The sequence below is a fragment of the Carassius carassius genome, chromosome 15 (assembly GCF_963082965.1).
Source record: "Carassius carassius chromosome 15, fCarCar2.1, whole genome shotgun sequence".
Classification (NCBI taxonomy): domain Eukaryota; kingdom Metazoa; phylum Chordata; class Actinopteri; order Cypriniformes; family Cyprinidae; genus Carassius; species Carassius carassius.
The window spans coordinates 15,079,817-15,099,826 of NC_081769.1; the positions used below are offsets into that span (position 1 = coordinate 15,079,817).

At 38.8% G+C, this 20,010-nt stretch overlaps 1 protein-coding gene across 1 annotated transcript; it reads left to right on the forward strand.

Annotated features, from left to right (window-relative positions):
* Positions 1-322: 322 nt before the first annotated feature.
* Positions 323-19,407, forward strand: nradd (neurotrophin receptor associated death domain). The gene is made up of 6 exons (XM_059567531.1): positions 323-726; positions 7,540-7,672; positions 7,793-8,161; positions 15,689-15,923; positions 16,079-16,221; positions 18,139-19,407. Exons 1-6 carry the CDS (start codon positions 673-675, stop codon positions 18,450-18,452), a joined length of 1,248 nt encoding a protein of 415 aa, XP_059423514.1. The 5' UTR covers positions 323-672; the 3' UTR covers positions 18,453-19,407.
* The last annotated feature ends 603 nt before the right edge of the window (positions 19,408-20,010 follow it).

Genomic DNA, 20,010 nt, shown 5'->3' on the forward strand with positions numbered 1-20,010 from the left:
AGATGACTTTTTTATGCCAATACCATATTTTTAAGTACTTGTGTAACACTGGTCTGTTCTATTGCTGATATGGCCATGTAATAAATGAGCACTATAACTATTTCCCCACAAGAATGGAAGCTCTATCAGCTTTTCTGCCTCGCGCTCCAGTCTGTCCAATCACAGAGCTCCTGCGAGGCGCTACGCTCCAGTCTGTCCAATCACAGAGCTCCTTCGAAGCGCTACTCTTCAGTCTGTCCAATCACAGAGCTACTGCGAGGCGCTGCGTTTATCTAGGGGCTGCTTTATGTCCACCCCCTTCAGCAAAAGCTATTAGTATTTAGTCAACAGCTGACCGTGACCAAAGCAGCAGTTGAGAGAAGAATCAGCACTAACTAGCAGATTTCATTGTTGACAGACAAAGAGATGATGTATTGATGTTTTGAAGCTTCATACGAGGATTATCCGTAGTTTATTTACTTTTGCAACATACAGTTTGACACTGGAGATCTCTGAGAAAAATCTTGTGTGTGAAGAAGACTGTTTAAATCTGTGGAAGAGAGTACCAAACACTTTGAACGTGGACTTTATATGTCTTATGTTTATGCTTTGTGGTTATGAACATTAGTGGGTTTTGAGCACAAGAGACTCGTTGTATTATACCATCCCAAACACGGAGGAAAACTGCTTAAGATGAAGGGAGCAATGGCAGCACTTCAACTCGGTTTGTGGATCTTGGCAGTAAAGGTGAGTAAGACTATTCTTTATTCTATTTTATAGTATTTTATATATGACATTTAAACTCGTAAGTTTGTTTAATTATTATTATTTTTATTTGAGTTCGTGTGGCTGTAAACAGTTTTCACTGTTCATATTTTCCAACTTTACTAAGTCTTTCCAGTTGCTTTTTAATTAGCCTACAGGAGGGCGTTGTAACACTGTGTTTTACGTCTGTAAAGTGTATTTCTTTCGCTATGTATCTCACATTTTGATATAGTTTTTCCATGTCTGCTTCAAACTGAAATACTTTAGAAATTTAATGTCAATTAATGTAAAGTTCAGAAAAGTGTGCTGTTGTTACCACCTACTCTTTGTAACACTAATAGTTTATCGTGGTAATTAAGTTTACTTGTTCAAAATAATTAAACTACACCCACCCTTATTTCATTTTAAAAATTTTTATTGAAACGTAGGACCTCTTAATTCAAAACAAATTAAAAATGCAAATAAATTCTGAGACAAAAAAAAAAAAAATCAAATGTCTCTAAAACTAACAGACCGAGATTTATTTTGGCAAGTGTGGCATTTAGAAATGCATTGGATAGTGTTACAAGTGTTGCAATTAATGTTAAAGTATCACGTTAATCAGGAGAATCTGATTCAGATGACACCTCTTTCATTTAGCATTCTTTAACATATAATTTTTTATATATATATAAATCTGACACTGGTGGTGTTTATTTTTCTTACCTCAAAATAGCTTGTTTCGAACTTTGTTAAACTGAAGGTGTTTCAACTCAACTGCATTACAACACTCCGCATTCTCCGCTAGAATGTGTCTAGAAGTAGCATATAAGTCTGGCAGGGATTCCGTATATGACTGATGATATATATTTTTTTCTTGCAAACGTGTTGTATTATGCAGAATATTATTTTTTGATACTTGTGTGTATATTATGTTCCTTTTATAATAAGTTTTTACACTGCTTATTGCCTGGCACAAAAGTAAAGTGGTCAAGGACAGGAAAGTAACAACCTTTGTCTCTTAGGACCTACATAGCACAACTTCTGTGTTTTTTTTTTTTAAATCACATTGATTCAGTGTAATATCCTGATTTTGTTCACAGGGAGTTTAAAATGCTCAATATTTACTATCCAAATGGAAAGATATCTCATCATATTTTCCAAATTACAAATTATGCTCCAAGAAATACGCCCTGCAGATGTCATCGCAGAAACAAATGGCCTTGTCATTTATTCTTGTTAAACCAAACACCAAAAAAAAGGCTGCTTTGTCACTCCAAATTAAAACTGTAATTCGCAAAGCAACTGGTTTGTCTGTTCTGCCACTTGTTACACAAAATGCAAACGATGAACATTTTTCCTTGATGATTCTGCACTCTTTTCAGGTCAGTGGTAGTTAATGCATTAAACGCTACTGGCCTGATCCAGATCCATGTCTCCTGGTGTGTTCAAACAGCCCCCCCCCCCACGTCTGTTGGTTGATAGGCAACCACAGCTTAAGAACTTCTGGGGCCCGGGATATCCGGAGCATTGTAATTATCATCATTTTCTCTTGGTCTGTGGAGAGCGAGGGGGTACAATTTGCAGCTCAGTAATTTGACTTTCCATTTAGCCACATCACTTTACTTCTTTCGGTGGGGGCTGAATCGCGGTTTCCTCTTGAACTCACAACCTCATTTTTTTCTTCCTTCTCTCTTGTTCCCGGCTAATTTTGATAGAGAAGCCCACTGTCTCTGGTGGCAGACTGACACTTTTGTAAATAGTCTTGAAGTTCTACAGGCCCGAGGCCATGTTTAGCCTGCCGTTTAAAGTGTTCTGACTCCTTTGTAAAATGTATCTTCTGCTACTGTTGGCTGCAGTGAGATAAGATAGCGGTCAGCCTCTAGCTCAGTCCCAGTTGGATGTCTATGGTTGTATGTTTGGATGGTGGGGGCGAGGGGTCAATCACTGTTGCCTCCTGGGGCTCTTGGATCCTTTCATGTTCTTATCATTCTCTTTCCAAACTCACTCATGTGCAGCAAACATGCTCGTATATTATATTGTACAGCAGTGGACTACCCAGGTGGAAAAAACAAAACAAATAGATTCCACCCAGTTGATTGATAACATTTATAGCAAATGTTGTTTGAAGTTTACGTATGGCAGTGTATAATTAAATACTGATATTCATACATTTTTCAGAACAAAAACCAGAAGATTGCATAAAGCCAGGTTCAAAATTCTTGTTTCGCTTAGTTGACATGTTAAGAGTTTTTCACAGTTGGGATTTTGGATATACTGTATTATATATTATTTGAAAAATATTGTATGTATATATATATATATATATATATATATATATATATTTTTTTTTTTAGAGAAGATTGTCTTTAGAATATATTTTTTAATTGAAAACTATAGATGCAATAAGTGCAATAAAATTATTTGGATGCTGTCTTTCTGCTTCTCTGAACGAAGACATGTTATTAAAGCAAAATATGCTGAAATGAATGAAAAACTTTTTTTTTCTTTTTTGTCAGTAGTGTCTTGCCTTAAAAGTTTAGTTTACCCAAAATGGAAATTCTGTGATCATTTATTCACTTTCATGTCAATCCAAACCTATCTTTGTTTCTTCTGGGAAACACACAAGACATATTTTGAAATGGTTCCGGACACTTTTGACTTGATAAAAACAGTTGAGACATTATTCCAAACATCATCTTTTGTGTTCTACAAAAGAAAGTTATACGTAAGGATGTACTTTTTCATTTTTTGATGAACTATCTTTACAAAAGATTGCATCATTCAGCAAGTGTGTGTTTGTGGGGTGTGTTTGACCTCAATTTTGGGAACCAGTCAACAGTAACTGTGGCATCCAGACTGACATTGTCCCTCAGAGGAGGGAACGAATAGTTTGGGTAGATCAAAGATGTTTTGTGTGAAGTGGTGTCATTCAGATGCATTGTGTGGAATCAGCACTTAGGCTGGAAGTGTCTGTAGTGTTTATGCCCCCCGCCCTCCCCTCCTCTGAGCTCTACATTCCTGCCTCTGCCCAAATGTTTATAGGTGATAAATCATTTGTTTGCACTTTGTACATTCCATTTAGCTAGACTTCAGTACAAATTATATAGTGATATATTGTTATCGAGGATGTTAAGATCCCCCTTAGCTTTCTATGTTTGGTGAGTATTAAACACCATATTAGGAAACTGACAAAGAAAATTCCAAAGATACAGCTCAGAAATTGCTCAGACTCTGTGCCTTTTATTATGCCACAGTCGACCGCTTCCACTTCTTCCAGTCATGCGCATGTGGGGTAAAGCATCGCTGTTTTATCATACTAGATACATTTGAAAGTTCTGTTATAATGCTACTCTGTGGTTGTCACCTGTCTAATAAAACGCATGACATATTAAAGCTTCTTTGGTGTTTCCATGTTTTCTACAAAACAAAACAGGAAATCGAAGGGTTATGACATCATTGGCAGACGACACAATGACACTGTGGACACGGTCCATGTCAATAGTTAAAATTGCTTATTTCTCTGGAATTAAACATTCTGCAAAACATTTGGGATAATGCAAGTACACACATCAGCAAAATATATAACACTGTTCTAGTGGTTATTCGATATTTGAATAAAATTATTTTCAGTTTTGTTTAAGATAATTAAAGCAACAGTTTTTAAATAATGAAAGAATATGTAAAAGTATGGTATTTGGGGAAAAACGTGCCCCTGCCGCTGGGGCTAAAGGCACACAGTAATTAACATGAAAAGTAATAGATGGCTGACTTTTCCATTTGTTGACAGGCATGGTTAGATTCAGTTGGTAAATATCATATATTATGTTGAGTGTCCATATTTGAGATAATCACCACATTTAGAATGAAACCATCATATTTAAAACATTATATTTATGATTATAATATAATAAATATAATTTGTAGTTACTACTGTAAATGTATATTTAACTATTGTTGGATCTCCTTCAAAACTTTCAGAATCTTTACTTATTAAAATGATTTAATATTATATTTAATATTATATTTTTATATTTTATTTTATATTTATGTTTTAATGACAGTATATTTATTGAACACACATGTATTTTTTTTTTTTTTTAAAAAGCTGTACAAACTTTGCTGTGGGTGTTTGTTTGAAAGTGAATGTTTTTAACAAATAATATCTTAGACATTATTGAAAACATTATTTTTGTTTAAGTATTTGCATCAATGCCGTGTGTCTTTTACACTGTGTGTGGGGTAAAAGGCCCTTCTTGCCACCTCATTATAAGATTTTTAAACAAAATAAACGAATGATTTTTTTTTCACACAAAATCTGTCGCTCCGTTAATGCTCAATACAACATATATATTTTTTCTGCAATTATACATTTTAGGCACAGTGAATAGCACATTTTATCTTAAGGTGAGCCTTTAGCTCAGTTGTACCCTATATAATTCAATTAATATTTGATGGTAAATTACATAAAATTATTTATCAAAAATCATATTGTGAAATATTATTAAGATGCATACAATTTAAATGTTTTTTAGTGCTGGGCAACAATTAATCGCATCGAAATTTTAAAGATTTTGTGTACATAATATGTTTGTGTGTACGGTGTATATTTATTATGTATATATAAATACACACACATGCATGTACAGTATATATGAAAGTACAAATGTGTTTTTATAATAAATATATTTATATAATCTAAATTATATGAATATAAATATAAACATGGATATTTAAAAAAAAAAAAAAAAAGACTTTTGTAACATTCTGAATGTCTTTACTGTCACTTTTGGTTAATTTAATACATCCTTGCTGAATACATATATTTATATTTCTTTCAAAATAATTCTTACTGAAAACTGACTTTTGAATTGTAATATGTATTTATTAACTTGTTTATTTATTACTTTAAGTACCACATACTACCCATAATTCATGTTTGTGATCGATCAGTTTTGGCTTTTTACATGGCAGATTCTTAAATGTTTAAATTTGGTCTCTTTCAATATTGATTATTTAGTTACTCAACTCTTTATAAACCATGGAAAGGTGTATCAAAGCAAACTGTAGTGGCTTAAATGCAGAAAGAAGCTGCTCTTTTTACCTCCAAAGTGAAGGTTGTTGCCCTGTGGCCGGCTGTGTACAAATGTGAATTAGTGTTTCTATGAGATTATGAGTGTGTGCGCTCGTTCAACAGGTTTACACACGCTCTCGTCCCAACAGAGATCAGAGAGAGACATCAGAGAGGCTGTGTGGGTTTTGCTTTCCCTCTTTGGAGGAGCTTTACATGTTAGGCATCTGTTGGCTCTTGTCAGAGCCCCAGGGGGCAGTTGTGAAGGGGAGGGGGTGTGTGGGGGTAATTTTCCTAAACATATGCATGCTGCAGAACTGACCTTCTCTATCACACCTGCAGAGCTGAGGGGGACATCAAAGTCTTCTGTTGCCCAAACACACACACATCACACCTTTCCCTGAGGTCCCGAGCTGCACTGGTGTCCCCACTGCTGATCCGTCTGTTTGAAATGGGTGCGAATACACAACGTTACATTTCCATGAGCAAGGAATTTTTTTAAACATCTCTCATTTTTGATATGGTTTTGTTATAATGTATGAAAGGGTGTGTTACGCTATTTACACACAGATTGGAGTGTTAAAGTCACAAGGACTTTTGAAACGCACTTCTGGCTCTCACAGGAAACCCTGTGCAATTAAAATGCCTAAACCCCACTTAAGGCGAAATCACAGGGAAATGTGTGTGTAAGTGTTTTAAAGAGAACAACGTGCCCCACATATGTCAGTGTTTGGACTGCATGATATGGCAAGTTCTCCTACAAATTAAAGGTTGTGGACTTACGAAGTTGCTTGAATGTGCATCAGACTTATAAAGTTTTGAACTTTGTAATTTTTTCCCTATAACGCCGCCCTCCATAATAAAATCCGATAATTGTTTCTTATCATTTTTGGGGTGCTTATTCCAAAAATAGTTTTCGTTTTGCTCTAGAATGTCACAAAAATAGGATGTGAATTTCAGAGCATTTTTGATTTCGACCACCACTCGTGAGGTGAAGTAGTCTTGGTTCATTCCTTAATCACCAAATAAAACTGCCACAAAGACATGAGTCCTACCTTACTCTGAGCCATGATACAATCTTTGGTTCAATTCTTAGCTGATTTTTAAACATGACCCAGGCAAGATGTTTTCGGCTGCATCTATAGCTGTAAATCAATAGCTGTATATCAGTTTAAAAATAAATAAAAATAATTATATATATATATATATATATATATATATATATGTGTGTATGTATATATATATATATATATATGTGTATTGTGTATATATATATATATGTGTATGTATGTGTGTGTGTGTGTAAAGTTCATTGACATTATTTTGAATTTATATTTATATTTCTCACTCAAATTATAAATGTTTTATATTTTTTGTTGTCTTTTTTGCCATTTAAAAGACAAACTTTTAATATTTGACTGCTTTTTGTTATATATACATTACGTAATATTAAGCCTATTCTACAAATCTTTTTTTTTTTTTTTTTTATGTGTATGGGCTGTGAATCGTTATACCATAAATCCCCATTTATATTGTTTTTATGGTTTTGAACTTATTTCACACAATATTTGTATGTAATTCCCAAGCTGAATATCAATATATCTTCATGTTTCTGTTATATATTGAGACTGAGAGAGAGCTTGAAAACTCTTAAAATTGTCTTTTGAGTTACTAAGATCATATTTATGCTACAAATTGCATGCAATTATTAAGACTAATTTGAATTTGGCTTGTGTGTTTTGCAGGTGGCGTTTGGCAAGGTCTGTATCAGCGAGCAGTTTACAAAAACAGGCGCATGTTGCAGCATGTGTGCTGCGGGCACTGGTTTGGTGAGCAGCTGTGGTCAGGAAGACACCAAGTGTCAGTCGTGTCAAGATGGTGAGTGTTTTCAAAGCATACGCTTTCATTTTTATTTTGAATAAATGCCTATGTGAATATTGTTGTTTGCCCATGTTTATTTATGTTTTACTGATAAAAATGACTTTAAATCTCTTCTAGGTGTGTCGTTCTCAGACTCGGAGACTCTTTCAGCTTGTCGTCCTTGCGTGCGCTGCCCCGCGGGCATTCGTGAATTGGCACGCTGCACGCCCACTCAGGACACCCAGTGTGAGTGCGGTGAGCATTCCTTCCTGAGGTGGGATGTTAACAGCACAAGTGGGATGTGCGTGATCTGCTCCATGTGTCAGCATGGAAGCGGAGTGGTTCGGGCCTGTGGGCCGCTGGGAAATACTATATGTGAGCGGTGTAAACCAGGGACTTACTCAAAGGAGCGGAGTGACAGGAAACCCTGCGTGCCCTGCTCACGCTGTACTGATGACGAGGTGGAGATCAGACCCTGCCAGCCGGACTCTGACACCGTCTGTATGGGTGAGTGCGGTGCTCATTAGAGGTCGATCGATATATCGCTCGGCCGATATATCGGGCCGATATTTGCCATTTTTTTATATATCGCATTGGCCGATATCCGTGTTTAGTAGCGCCGATTTAAAGTCAGGCACGTCGGTGGGCAGCCCCGTGTTATTAGTGCGGTGGAAAGTGCTGCTGCCGCATGTGAAGCACCCCAAGCTAAAACTTTTGGAAGATTCAAAAACAGTCCTGGGAAATAAAGGTAGTCAGAGAATTTAACTCTGTAAATGGGGTGGAGAAGCTGGCAGCTCTTACAAACACGGCAGCGTGATTGAGGGCTCCGTTACTCCGCCCCGCTCACAGACGGCACCGTGCTCGGAGAGATAGCTGTCCTGGAGCTGCCCAGAACAGCGAATGACATTTGTTCGGAAGCATGGTTTGATGCAGACAATAACCAGTTTTCCATCCAACTCATTTGTTATTTAGGGATGGCAATATTCGATAATTTCCATGATCGATCGTCGTTTAAATTAACGATCAATTAATAACCTTAATGCTGCAAAATGCGTCTGCAGCGGTATTATTATTATGTGCAAAAGCCACTTGGAAAAAAAGCTTTCTCACCCGAATGAAAGGGGTTTTAGTCTGAATAAAATGCTAGTAGCAGGACTGTAAAATGAATAGATGTGATTATGATCATTTGATAAAATGAAGAGAGCGCGCCATACGTTGGAGATCATTTTACTTGGTTGACTTTTTCTCGTGAAGGAGACCGCTGAATGCTCCTCTTTAAATGGTTTCGTGGTGCTCGTTGTTGTATTTTAAAACGCAACTGCAATGTTTTCAAATGACACTATAGTAGTGGTGCAACGGATCATCATTGATCCGTGATCCATTCGGGTCAATATCTTCGGTTCGGCACACACGTGACCCGCGGATTGATTTATGAAAAAAAAAACGTTCAGTCCACACTCAGTGGTCATGGCGAGCAGAGGAACGGATGAGCTTGAACGCCCTGCGCATTTTGGCTTCCCTGTCAGATATAATGATGAAGAAAAGAGGTTAGAGTGTAAAACCGTGACGGTGCGTAGAGCCACGTTACGACAAACCGGCGCGCACCCACTTCGGCGAAAAGATTATGCCAGATCTTTATGAACAGGAGAAGAAAAAAGTTGTGGATGAACTATCCCGAGCATCCTCTGTTGCGCACACGACAGAAGGGTGTACGTCCAGGGGGACGGAGAGCTCTGTGACGATAACTGCTCACTTCATTACAGCAGAAGTCCGGCTATTATGTTAAAAAGGAGATATTATGCCATGTGCACTTTAAGTTGATTTCATATATTTTAATTTAATAATTTAATGTCAATAAAAAAAGACAAAACGTATGTTTATTTCTCTTGGCCTTTTTTTTTTTTTTGCTGATCCGAAAAATGATCCAATCCATACGAGGACGAGCGAGCGCGGGTTTGACTATGTATTTGGAGGTTATTGCTCACGTCTCGTTCTGCACATATCCAAATGTTTCCATATTCGCTATGTATCTGAATTTTAGACTATAATATTTTTATTTTTTTTATGTAAACTAGACGGAAAAGATCATCCTCTTCACATGAGCAAAAATGTGCATAACAGCAGAGTGGACCGGTATACTACGGTCTATTTAAACTGACGAGTGTAACCTTTTAAATGTTTGGTTGACTGTACTTTATTTTAATAATGCACAGACTGCGATGTAAGTTTGAAATTAGAATGCACTTTAGATGTTCTGTGTCATGTATACCAAACACAAATGTTGCTGGTTACTAGTGTGTTTGCAGCACTACTGTTATTTATTTTTTATATATTAAATTTTTTATATTTTTCAGTTTAATTTATTTTTATTTCTAAAATTATATTTATTTAAATGTATATTTAACTTTACATTTATTTTCCAAAAAACTTGTAAAATTCTACTTGATAAATGCTCTAAAACTTTTATGTAAATGATTGACTAATATATATATATATATATATATATCACCGGTTTTATATATTTAATACTTGGTCAGTTTATTTTTTTTTTTTGGTTAAAGGAGCTATGTGGAGGTTTTTACTTAAAAAAAATCTTTAAGATAGAGTTTTCATTTGTACATGTATGAGCCAACCATGATGTAAAAAAAAGATTGACACCTCGACTGTCCACCACGGTTGCCTCTATCAGCCTGTAGGCTCAATTGTGTGTGGAGGAGTCGAGCCCGAATTGGCGCGAAAATTCACAAAATGTGACGTCATGCGCGTTCTCGTCTACTTGGGCTTACAACCGTACCGCACGCCAGCCATTATAGTAAGCAGCGGCAATAGTGTTTTCAAATGGACTCTGCGGAAGGAAAGAAGCGACCAGCCTCCAGCACAATTCAGACACCCACGGACACTCCTCGTAAGTTAAAAAAAAAAAAGAGCGTGCGCACTGAGAACGAACATGAGACTAGCTGCAGTTCCTCTAACGGCCACTGATGTCAGTAACGGTTAGAAATTTCAGAACCTACGCAATGCTCCTTTAACTTTGGATACATTTTTTATTTTAATACCGTGCAGTGCACAAAATTAAGATTCGAGAGATGGTTCAAGTCAGTGCTCAATAAATGATGATAAGTTTAGAAATGTTGTGCATCCACTTATTATTAGTGTGATATTTTACCATGCACATGAAGGGGAAAACTTCAAGATATCGGCCCTAAAAATCGGCAGCACATATCGGCCATCGGCTGACCCTGACCTCTAAACATCGGCATCGGCTATAGAAAAACCCATATCGGTCGATCTCAAGTGCTCATTATATTCTAGTGTGCATTTATGTCAGTTCTCTTGGGAGTATAGCACGATTAATCAAGATAAAACCGAATTTGCAATAAGCCTGCGATTTCATTGAATAAATGTGTTTGCTGCATGTTTCCTAAATGCTTTATTAATCATTTTACAGTGAAATATTACAATAGTAATATTTATTGTTTAATAGTTGTATAAAAAATTTTTTGTCGAATTGTTAATGTTAATGATTTAAGTGAAATAAATGTATACGTTTTAACGTTAAAACAATCGCAGACTTGGCAACACTGGTTCAGGTGGAGCGGCAGTTACTACACAGAGCCGTAGTCTACCGACAACTAACACAAAATCGCTTTCAAAATCGACAAAGAATCGCCTGCGATTTTAACATCGATTTTGTGTAGATTGTCAGTGAATTACGGCTCGGTGTAGTAAATGCCAACCAGTGTTGCCAAGTCTGTGGTTGTTTTTCACGTCCGCGGGTCGAAGCGACCCCAATACAAATAACGTGATATTTAGCCCCTAAAATGCGAATTTTACCAAGGCAACCCTGCTAAAAAACTGATATTGTAACCCCGGGAAGCAATTTTTATCGGGGAACCTCCTGGAAGCGCGATTGGACTAGTTTTGGACTAGTTTTGAGAAGCAACTGGGCAGGATTTGTTTTGAAAACCTGGCAACCCTGATCCGAACGCACGTGCCGGAGATATATTTCTAATTACAGGAGCGTCTTTACTGATGAGATGTGCATGAAAATCGCATTCGATTTTTTCACACAGCCCTATAAATAAGTTAATTGCAAAAGTTGGTAAATATAGAAAGGTAATTATTCTCAAAATGTAGCACATATAATTATTCCTTTACGTTGTTTTTCTCCTAAAATTTTTTTTTTTTTAACTGTTCATACACTTTTTGGTTTGTTTTTTTAGACAGTTAGTGATTCTTAGGAAAGTGTTTGAACTTAAACATGTTGGCCATTAGCCTACATGAAATGCATCAAGGCAATGATAATTCACCACATTCATGACTGATAAATCAGTTATGTAAATGGAAGAGACAGACTCAGTTTGGGAAGTCGTGGCCTAATGGTTAGAGAGTCGGACTCCCAATCGAAAGGTTGTGAGTTCGAGTCCCGGGCCGGCAGGAATTGTGGGTGGGGGGAGTGCATGTACAGTTCTCTCTCCACCTTCAATAACATGACTTAGGTGCCCTTGAGCAAGGCATTGAACCCCCAACTGCTCCCCGGGCACCGCAGCATAAATGGCTGCCCACTGCTCCGGGTGTGTGCTCACAGTGTGTGTGTGTGTTCACTGCTCTGTGTGTGTGCACTTTGGATGGGTTAAACGCAGAGCACAAATTCCGAGTATGGGTCACCATACTTGGCTGAATGTCACTTCACTTTAGTATACTTGCAGCAGGTGCACAATAACTTTTCGTACATGACATCACTGCTGGTGGGAGGGGCCCTGTCTTGATCTTTGTGGGGGGCCTTTAAGATGTGCGGAACGCCTTTGGGGACAGGGTCATATATATATATATATATATATATATATACACAATATATAGTATACTTTATTTTAAAACATTTGTTCAAGGTGTAAATTGGAATTGTCATTTTCATTAATTAAATTTAATCTTGTGAAAAATGGTATATTAATGTTTTAAAACCAATATGAAAACAACATGAATAAAAAGCATGAATTTATTTCTAAGAACGTGGTTCATGCTTGTTGAACTACGTTTTGAAAGAAATTTAAAAGTAATTTCCTTTTCCGTATCATGGACCCTTTCGCTTGTCATTGATTTGACACACCTGTTAGTAAACATGGTTGTCAATTATAAACACTGACTGTGTGAACGTAACCAGAGATGCATGTGTGTCTTGGATGAAGATTGTGCCAGGCTATATATAATAACATTTATGCATGTGTGTGTGTGTGTGTGTGTGTGTGAGAGAGTGGGTATGGTTAGATTTGTAACATGTGGCAGACACCTGTGTTCAGTCAGAGAGAAGCTTTTGAGAAAAATATAGCTCTCACTTTGACTTCAAATGTTCGTCTCATTCTTCAGCGAGCTATGCAACAATCCAGTCACGATCAGATTAAGAAGATAAACACTTTACATAGATTTTGTATGATCTCTAAACAATCAAATGTATCATTTAAAAAACTGTTTTAGTGTAAACATACATTTAAAAAGCACCACATCTTCAATTGATTACATGTTAAACTTTGCCCTGAGATGTGTTAAATGGGTTTGGAGGTTAACCAGCTGGCCAGTGGGTGGCATCCCCCGTTGCCCTCTGTTCTCTGTAGGGTGGCGTCACCAGTTAGAGCACTCGACCTGCCGAGGTCAGGGCAGCCACACAGAGGGTTTGATCCACACAGGCAGCCTGTGGGGTGTGTGAGAGAGTGAGTGGACAAAAGAATGCACGCATCTGTGTGATCGTGTGTGTGTGGGGTGGCCTGCATGATCTATTTCAGGATGAAGGGGGGGGGGGGGGTGAATCCTCTTGACCATTCCACACTGTTCCAACATTTCGATCTGGCATTTAGCCTGTCAGCTGTGCTGCACCCACTGATGTGTTAATCAGACTCACAGCAGATGTGTATCAAATGTGGATTTCAAGTGAAGGCTAAAAAGAGCATTTCCTTTTTTGAGTCTTGGTGATTAAGTGCTTCAGGGTGTACTTCAGTGTGTTTCATATGTCTAGACAGAACTAATGTGAGTCTAATGACTTTTAATTTATAAGGATACTAGTATTCATTTTCAGATTCATATTATATATTAGGACTGTCAGTCGATTCAAATTTTTAATCTAATTAATTACAGGGTGCTGTGATTAATCGTATTAATCACAAACTAAATTTGGCTGTGAAAATACCTTCAAAAGATCATTTTAAGCTATTATTGTGTTAAATGTTTAAGCTACAACTGCCTAACATAAACTATGGAACATAAAATAAGATAATATGTGAAACATCACAAGTTTTTGTTCATGCAATGAAAGTCACTGAAAAGCAAAACGGCTTTTTTTACCAACAGTCTTCAAAATACCTATGTTGTGTAAAATAAAAAAGTCTTTCAAGTTTGAAACAACATTATGGTGAGTTAGTGATGACAATTTATTTATTAAATTATTTCTTCTTTTTTTTTTTTTTTTTTTGTGGACTATCCCTTTAATGATTTTTGCAATGCATTGCGATACTATAAACAAGTCGATATATTGGTATAACTATATTAGGAATAGGAACAAGACTCCGGCAGGGCTGCCCTTTGTCACCGGTTCTGTTCATAATTTTTATGGACAGAATTTCTAGGCGCAGCCAAGGGCCAGAGAGTGTCCGGTTTGGGGCCCATACGATTTCGTCGCTGCTTTTTTCGGATGATGTTGTCGTGTTGGCCTCCTCAGACCAGGACCTTCAGCGGCACTGGGATGGTTTCCAGCCGAGTGTGAAGCGGCCGGGATGAGAATCAGCACCTCCAAGTCCGAGGCCATGGTTCTCAGTCGGAAAAGGGTGGATTGCCCACTTCAGGTTGGTGAAGAGTTCCTGCCTCAAGTGGAGGAGTTCAGGTATCTTGGGGTCTTGTTCATGAGTGAGGGAAGGATGGAACGAGAGATTGACAGACGGATCGGTGCAGCTTCTGCAGTAATGCGGTCGATGTACCGGTCTGTCGTGGTGAAGAAGGAGCTGAGCTGTAAGGCAAAGCTCTCGATTTACCGGTCAATCTACGTTCCTACTCTCACCTATTGTCATGAGCTGTGGGTCATGACCGAAAGGACAAGATCCCGGATACAGGCGGTCGAAATGAGCTTTCTCCATAGGGTGGCTGGGCGCTCCCTTAGAGATAGGGTGAGAAGCTCGGTCACTCGGGAGGATCTCAGAGTAGAGCCGTTGCTCCTCCACATCGAGAGGAGCCAGCTGAGGTGGCTCAGGAGTCTATTTCGGATGCCTCCTGGACGCCATCCCAGGGAGGTGTTCCAGGCACGTCCCACCGGGAGGAGGCCCTGGGAAGACATAGGACACGCTGGAGGGACTATGTCTCCCGGCTGGCCTGGGAACGCCTCGGGGTTCCCCCGGAAGAGCTGGAGGAAGTGGCTAGGGAGAGGGAAGTCTGGGCGTCTCTGCTTAGACTGTTGCCCCCGCGACCCGGCCCCGGATAAGCGGAAGATGATGGATGGATTGATGGAATAGGATAATTTTAGAAAAACTGTCATTTAGAATACTTCAACATATGCACAAAAGGTATTTAACCAGAACACTGGTATCTGTATTTGCATTAATTAGGCCCTGTAACATTAACTGCATTGAGCCACTTTTTGTGCAGTACGAGTAAAGGGGGGAAAGTAAAGTTCTTGCAGGATTCTTTAGTTCAATTAAATGTATAAAATGTAAGCTGTTATTAAAAAAAATATATATATATATATATAAACCTGTCGCTGAGGTTAAGTTGGAGCACGTGTCTGAAAAGTCTCCTGTTTGATGTGCTCATAAAGATGTTCTGCATCTAAATAAACACAATTCTTGACAAGAAAAAGAGTCAGAAGCAGCAGTTGTGAGCGGGGTGGCCAACCCTAGCTTCGCCCCCGAGTTAACAGTGTTACATTTTTTTAAAGCCGTTAAACTGGAAAAATTAAATCACCTGTGTTAACACACTAATTTTGACAGCACTTATATACATATATAATGTTTATAAAGGTAGTTCAAAAATACTAAATGTGTGGGGGTTTTTTTCCAGTAAAAGACCTTAACATCCTGTCCCGTCCATCTGGTTCTGATGGTCCGCTTGAATCCCCCCGAAAGCCGATTCTGAATGAGGAAATGGAGAACAGGAGCAGCCCAGCACCAGGGTCTGAATCCCCTCGACTCACTCCACAGGATCAAGGGGGAAACAACAACAACAACATCTTGGTCTATGTGTCTGTACTGGCTGCGGTGGTGCTCGGACTCTTGTTCTACGTTGCCTACAAATGGTGAGGTCATGCAGCAGTTGAAAGAAGAAAAATACACTTTTTGAAATTCATTCTATTTGTATATGTTAGATTTAGAATACCATAACGTGTCTGTGAAGTCAAATATTATTCTTGTTTTTACTTGATGATAAACGTGTGATTTGGTGTGTGTGCAGCTGGAAGTCATGCCAGCAGAAGCAGGCTCTGGTGAAAGCACGGGCTGACGAGATGAATACTGTCAGGGAAGGAGAGAAATTACACAGCGACAGTGGCGTGTTTCTGGACTCTCACAGCCTTCAGGAAAGCCAGCCTTGCAAAGGTATGAGCGCTTGAACAGAGGCAACCCATACAGATTTCCTGATCATAATTTCTACTACTTATTCGTCATTTTTAACAGTTAATTTAAAGAACTAGCTCATAAGAGCAATGTGTACAATTTCATTCATCTTTTGGAACTGTTCATTGAAAGAACTGGTTTATAAAAGTCATTTGTTCTATTCATTTTCTTTTTAAACCGTTCATTTGAAGAACTAATTCATAAGCATAATCTGTACTATTCGTTCATCTTATTTAGCTGTTCATTACAAAAACAGCTCCATAAGGGGCCATTCACATGTCGTGCCTAAAAACGCCTGGAAAACGCTAGGCGCGTCGCTTTCTCCTTCTTTCCAAAGCGCTCGGGCAGTTGTGCTACTGAGGGGTCTGTCGTTGCTAAGCAACCATGACCCGCTCTCTCCATGAAGACGCGGAAATCTCAGCAAAGGATAAATGGATTTGCAGCACTAAAAATCACTTGCAGTAGCTCTGCTACTAAATTTATTTAAAAATGGCTATCCATATACAGCTATGGTCAGCTATTCTTTCATCTTGGCTGATCTTTCAACGTTGTTACGGGAAAGGATGGAGCTGATTGGTTAGTTCTTGTCACATGACCCATGGTGCGCTTGCGGCATTCTGAAAGTTTTTAACTCGATGCGGTGCGGATGCGCCTGGAAAAAACGAGCGCGTCGCACCGCGTGCGCGCCGCTTCCATTATAAGCGCGCATACCACGAGCCTACATTGGAAATGACGATTTTTTGCGCGCAAAAGACGCGATATGTGAACAGCCCCTAAGAGTGATTTGTTCTATTTATTTGTCTTTTTGAACCAATTGTTAAAAGAACAGGCTCATAAGAGTAATTTGTATTATTAATGTGTCTTCTTGAACTCTTTAATAAAAGAATGGGCTCATAAGAGTCATTTGTTCTATTCATTCATCTTAAACTGTTCGTTAAAAGAATGGTCTCATAAATTAAAATTAAATTAAATTTATGCATTTAGCAGACGCTTTTATCCAAAGCGACTTACAGTGCATTCAGGCTATCAATTTTTACCTATCATGTGTTCCCGGGGAATCGAACCCCCAACCTTATATGATAACGCAATGCTCTACCACTTGAGCTACAAGAACACTAAAGCCCCTTTCACACTGCATGTCGGACCGTGTATTTTGACGGAACATTGCCGGGTCGCCTTCTGTGTGAAAGCAAACACGTCCCGGGATTGATACCGGCATTGAACCCGGGTCGGGGACCTAGTAACATTGCCAGGTTCAGTCCCAGGACGAGCGCTGTGTGAACAAAAGCCAGATCTAATGCCGTGTCGTAGTGATGATGCACGTTATCGCACAACTCTTTTACCGTCTGTTATGAAGGAAGATCAACGTTCGCAGAGATCAGTTTGTTCCTCACTTTCCACGCTGACGCTAAGATCGTTTACTAGCTTGAGTGAAAGTATAAAGTGCCTAACGTTTTCGACTCGTACATTACACGTCACGCCCTGATGTCACGTGTCGTTACGGGATCTTTACGGGTTGTGTGTGAAAGCACGCAAATATCCCGGGTAATCACTGGCAGTGTGAAAGTGCAAAATCTAGCGACCCGGGAACAATTGCTGGAACACTTTACCCGTGTATTTGCCGGAATTGCAGTGTGAAAGGGGCTTAAGAGTCATTTGTATTTTTTTTATTGAAAAATAATTTGTTCAGAAATCATTCAATTCAGGAATCGGGCTGCATTGCTTTGAACTATGTTTTGATTCACAAAAAAATAATTGGTTCATAAGAGTCATTGGTTTAAGAATTTGATTACACTGGTTGCGTTGGAAATAGTCACTTGTAGTGTACTGTAGGTTGCTTACTAATAGTGTAAATGGCTGATAAGTAATTATTTGTTCCCTTTCTCACGCTTTCCACAGGCAGTAAACGAGACAGCAAACAGGACACGCGACTTTATGTGAACCTGCCTCCTCACAGGCAGGAGGAGGTGGAGGGGCTTCTCGCCGAGGGGGACGGTCGGAGCTGGAGACAGCTGGCGGCCACACTTGGTTACGAACAGGACCGGGTGGACGTCTTCGGACGGGGACAAGACCCCATCCACACTCTCTTAACAGATTGGGCTCAACAGGAAGGCTCCACGTTGGGCCTGCTCTGCTCCGCTCTCGCACGCATTGAACGGCCAGACATCATCAGCGCCCTCACCGCCCCGTCTCAAGGAGTGTCAGTGGTCTAAATACTTGAATATGTTCCTCACGCCTTCATGAAAGTGAAAGAGACAATCACACAGGAATCATAGAGGAATTGTGTCATCTGACTCCTTTTCGAATGCCTTGCTTGCACTAAGACTTTGAAGAGCAGGATTGGAAATAATAAGGTTTTTATTCAACATAACGTTTCCCTTATGAATTTTGTTTGAACAGCTTGAGAGGTTCCACCACCTCAGAACATTTTCTGCTCAAGACAGATGTTTCCTCCAGTGTTCATGGGATGTTTATGCTTTATACGCTCGTCTTTGTAGTGTTTTCTCCGAGACACATTCATGCTCAGTGTTTTGGGTGGTTGTGGTTTCATCGAAGAAACGGAAAAGTCGTTCAATTTCTGCGGCCTCGTGAATGACAGTTTTCCATATGGGCAGAACGTATCGTAGCGCCAGAGAAAGCATCACGCATGCGATTCAGTCTGGTTTTTTTATATTTATATTCCAGCGCTTCAGCCGTTTGAACAATACTCAACAACAAAGCTGGACGGAGTGTTCAGCGTTTATCCCGTGGCTTGTCAAGGCCAACGTAACACTGTAAGGTGTTTTATGGTTTCCAGAGAGGAAAACCACTAAGTGGGCTGCACGAGGGAGTTGTATATTTGGAAATATACAGATGCACCGTCAAGTTGCCTGAGCAAATGATTCTCCGTGTTTCATTTACAATAGTGCTTGGTTTGCACTTTAACCAACAATGCAACCTAAAAGCAATGTTATGTTTTTTTGTGAGTTATGTGAGAGGAAAACTCTCTGGTGCCTTTACTTTGAACGCTCAGGTTTGTGCTTTGCTGGTTTACTCTACCCATGTATGTATTTTAAGGTCATTCTGTATGTTAGTGCCGAGTTCTGGGTGAGAATTTTCATATAAGCATTCATGTTATGTATCTATCGCTTATGTTTGTCCTTTTTAATAAAGAAATATTGTAAGAAATATTTGTTTGAAAAAAATAAAAAATGATACATTGTGTGAGCAAAGAAGTAGTATTTTATGACCCTGAGGATGTATAATGGTGCAGTGCTACAATGAAAACTAGATCTGAACTTGGAGTTGCAGAAAATATCTTGCATTTCAAAGGCCTTTTCTGCACTATAAACCCAAACAGGCAAATCTGGAGCCGCTGGGTCTGATTATGCTCTTGTTGTTGATTCCTTCTTTTGATTTAAAAATAGCGAACGTTTCACTTTAAAACCATGGGAAAAGGTGAAGCTGTTGTGGGTTTTGGGGCTCAAAAACTGCTCAACAGGGCAAAAAAAAAAAGAAGAGAGCTATGTGAAATGTAAATCAGTTTGAGAGCGAAAAAATTGTTGTGGTAATGCCAACTCAACACCCAACCAAAAACAGCAGTTTCTTGGCAGTCCAAATTTTCTGATGTAATGACAAGCAAATCACGATAGTGTGCTTTGTTAACGCAATGCATATATAAAATCCTATGTTTTTTGCACTTATTAAATTGTGCTAAATCACACACTGAAAAAAAAAAGTGGTAAGAAAAATGGTAACATTTAAACTGGTTTCACATCAAAAAATATTGAA

Excerpts from the sequence above, each read along its gene's own strand:
- nradd (XM_059567531.1), top strand. The coding sequence starts at position 673 with ATGAAGGGAGCAATGGCAGCACTTCAACTCGGTTTGTGGATCTTGGCA. Across the intron at positions 15,924-16,078 it reads TTCTACGTTGCCTACAAATG|CTGGAAGTCATGCCAGCAGA; the intron begins GTGAGGTCATGC and ends GTGTGTGTGCAG. Across the intron at positions 16,222-18,138 it reads GGAAAGCCAGCCTTGCAAAG|GCAGTAAACGAGACAGCAAA; the intron begins GTATGAGCGCTT and ends CGCTTTCCACAG.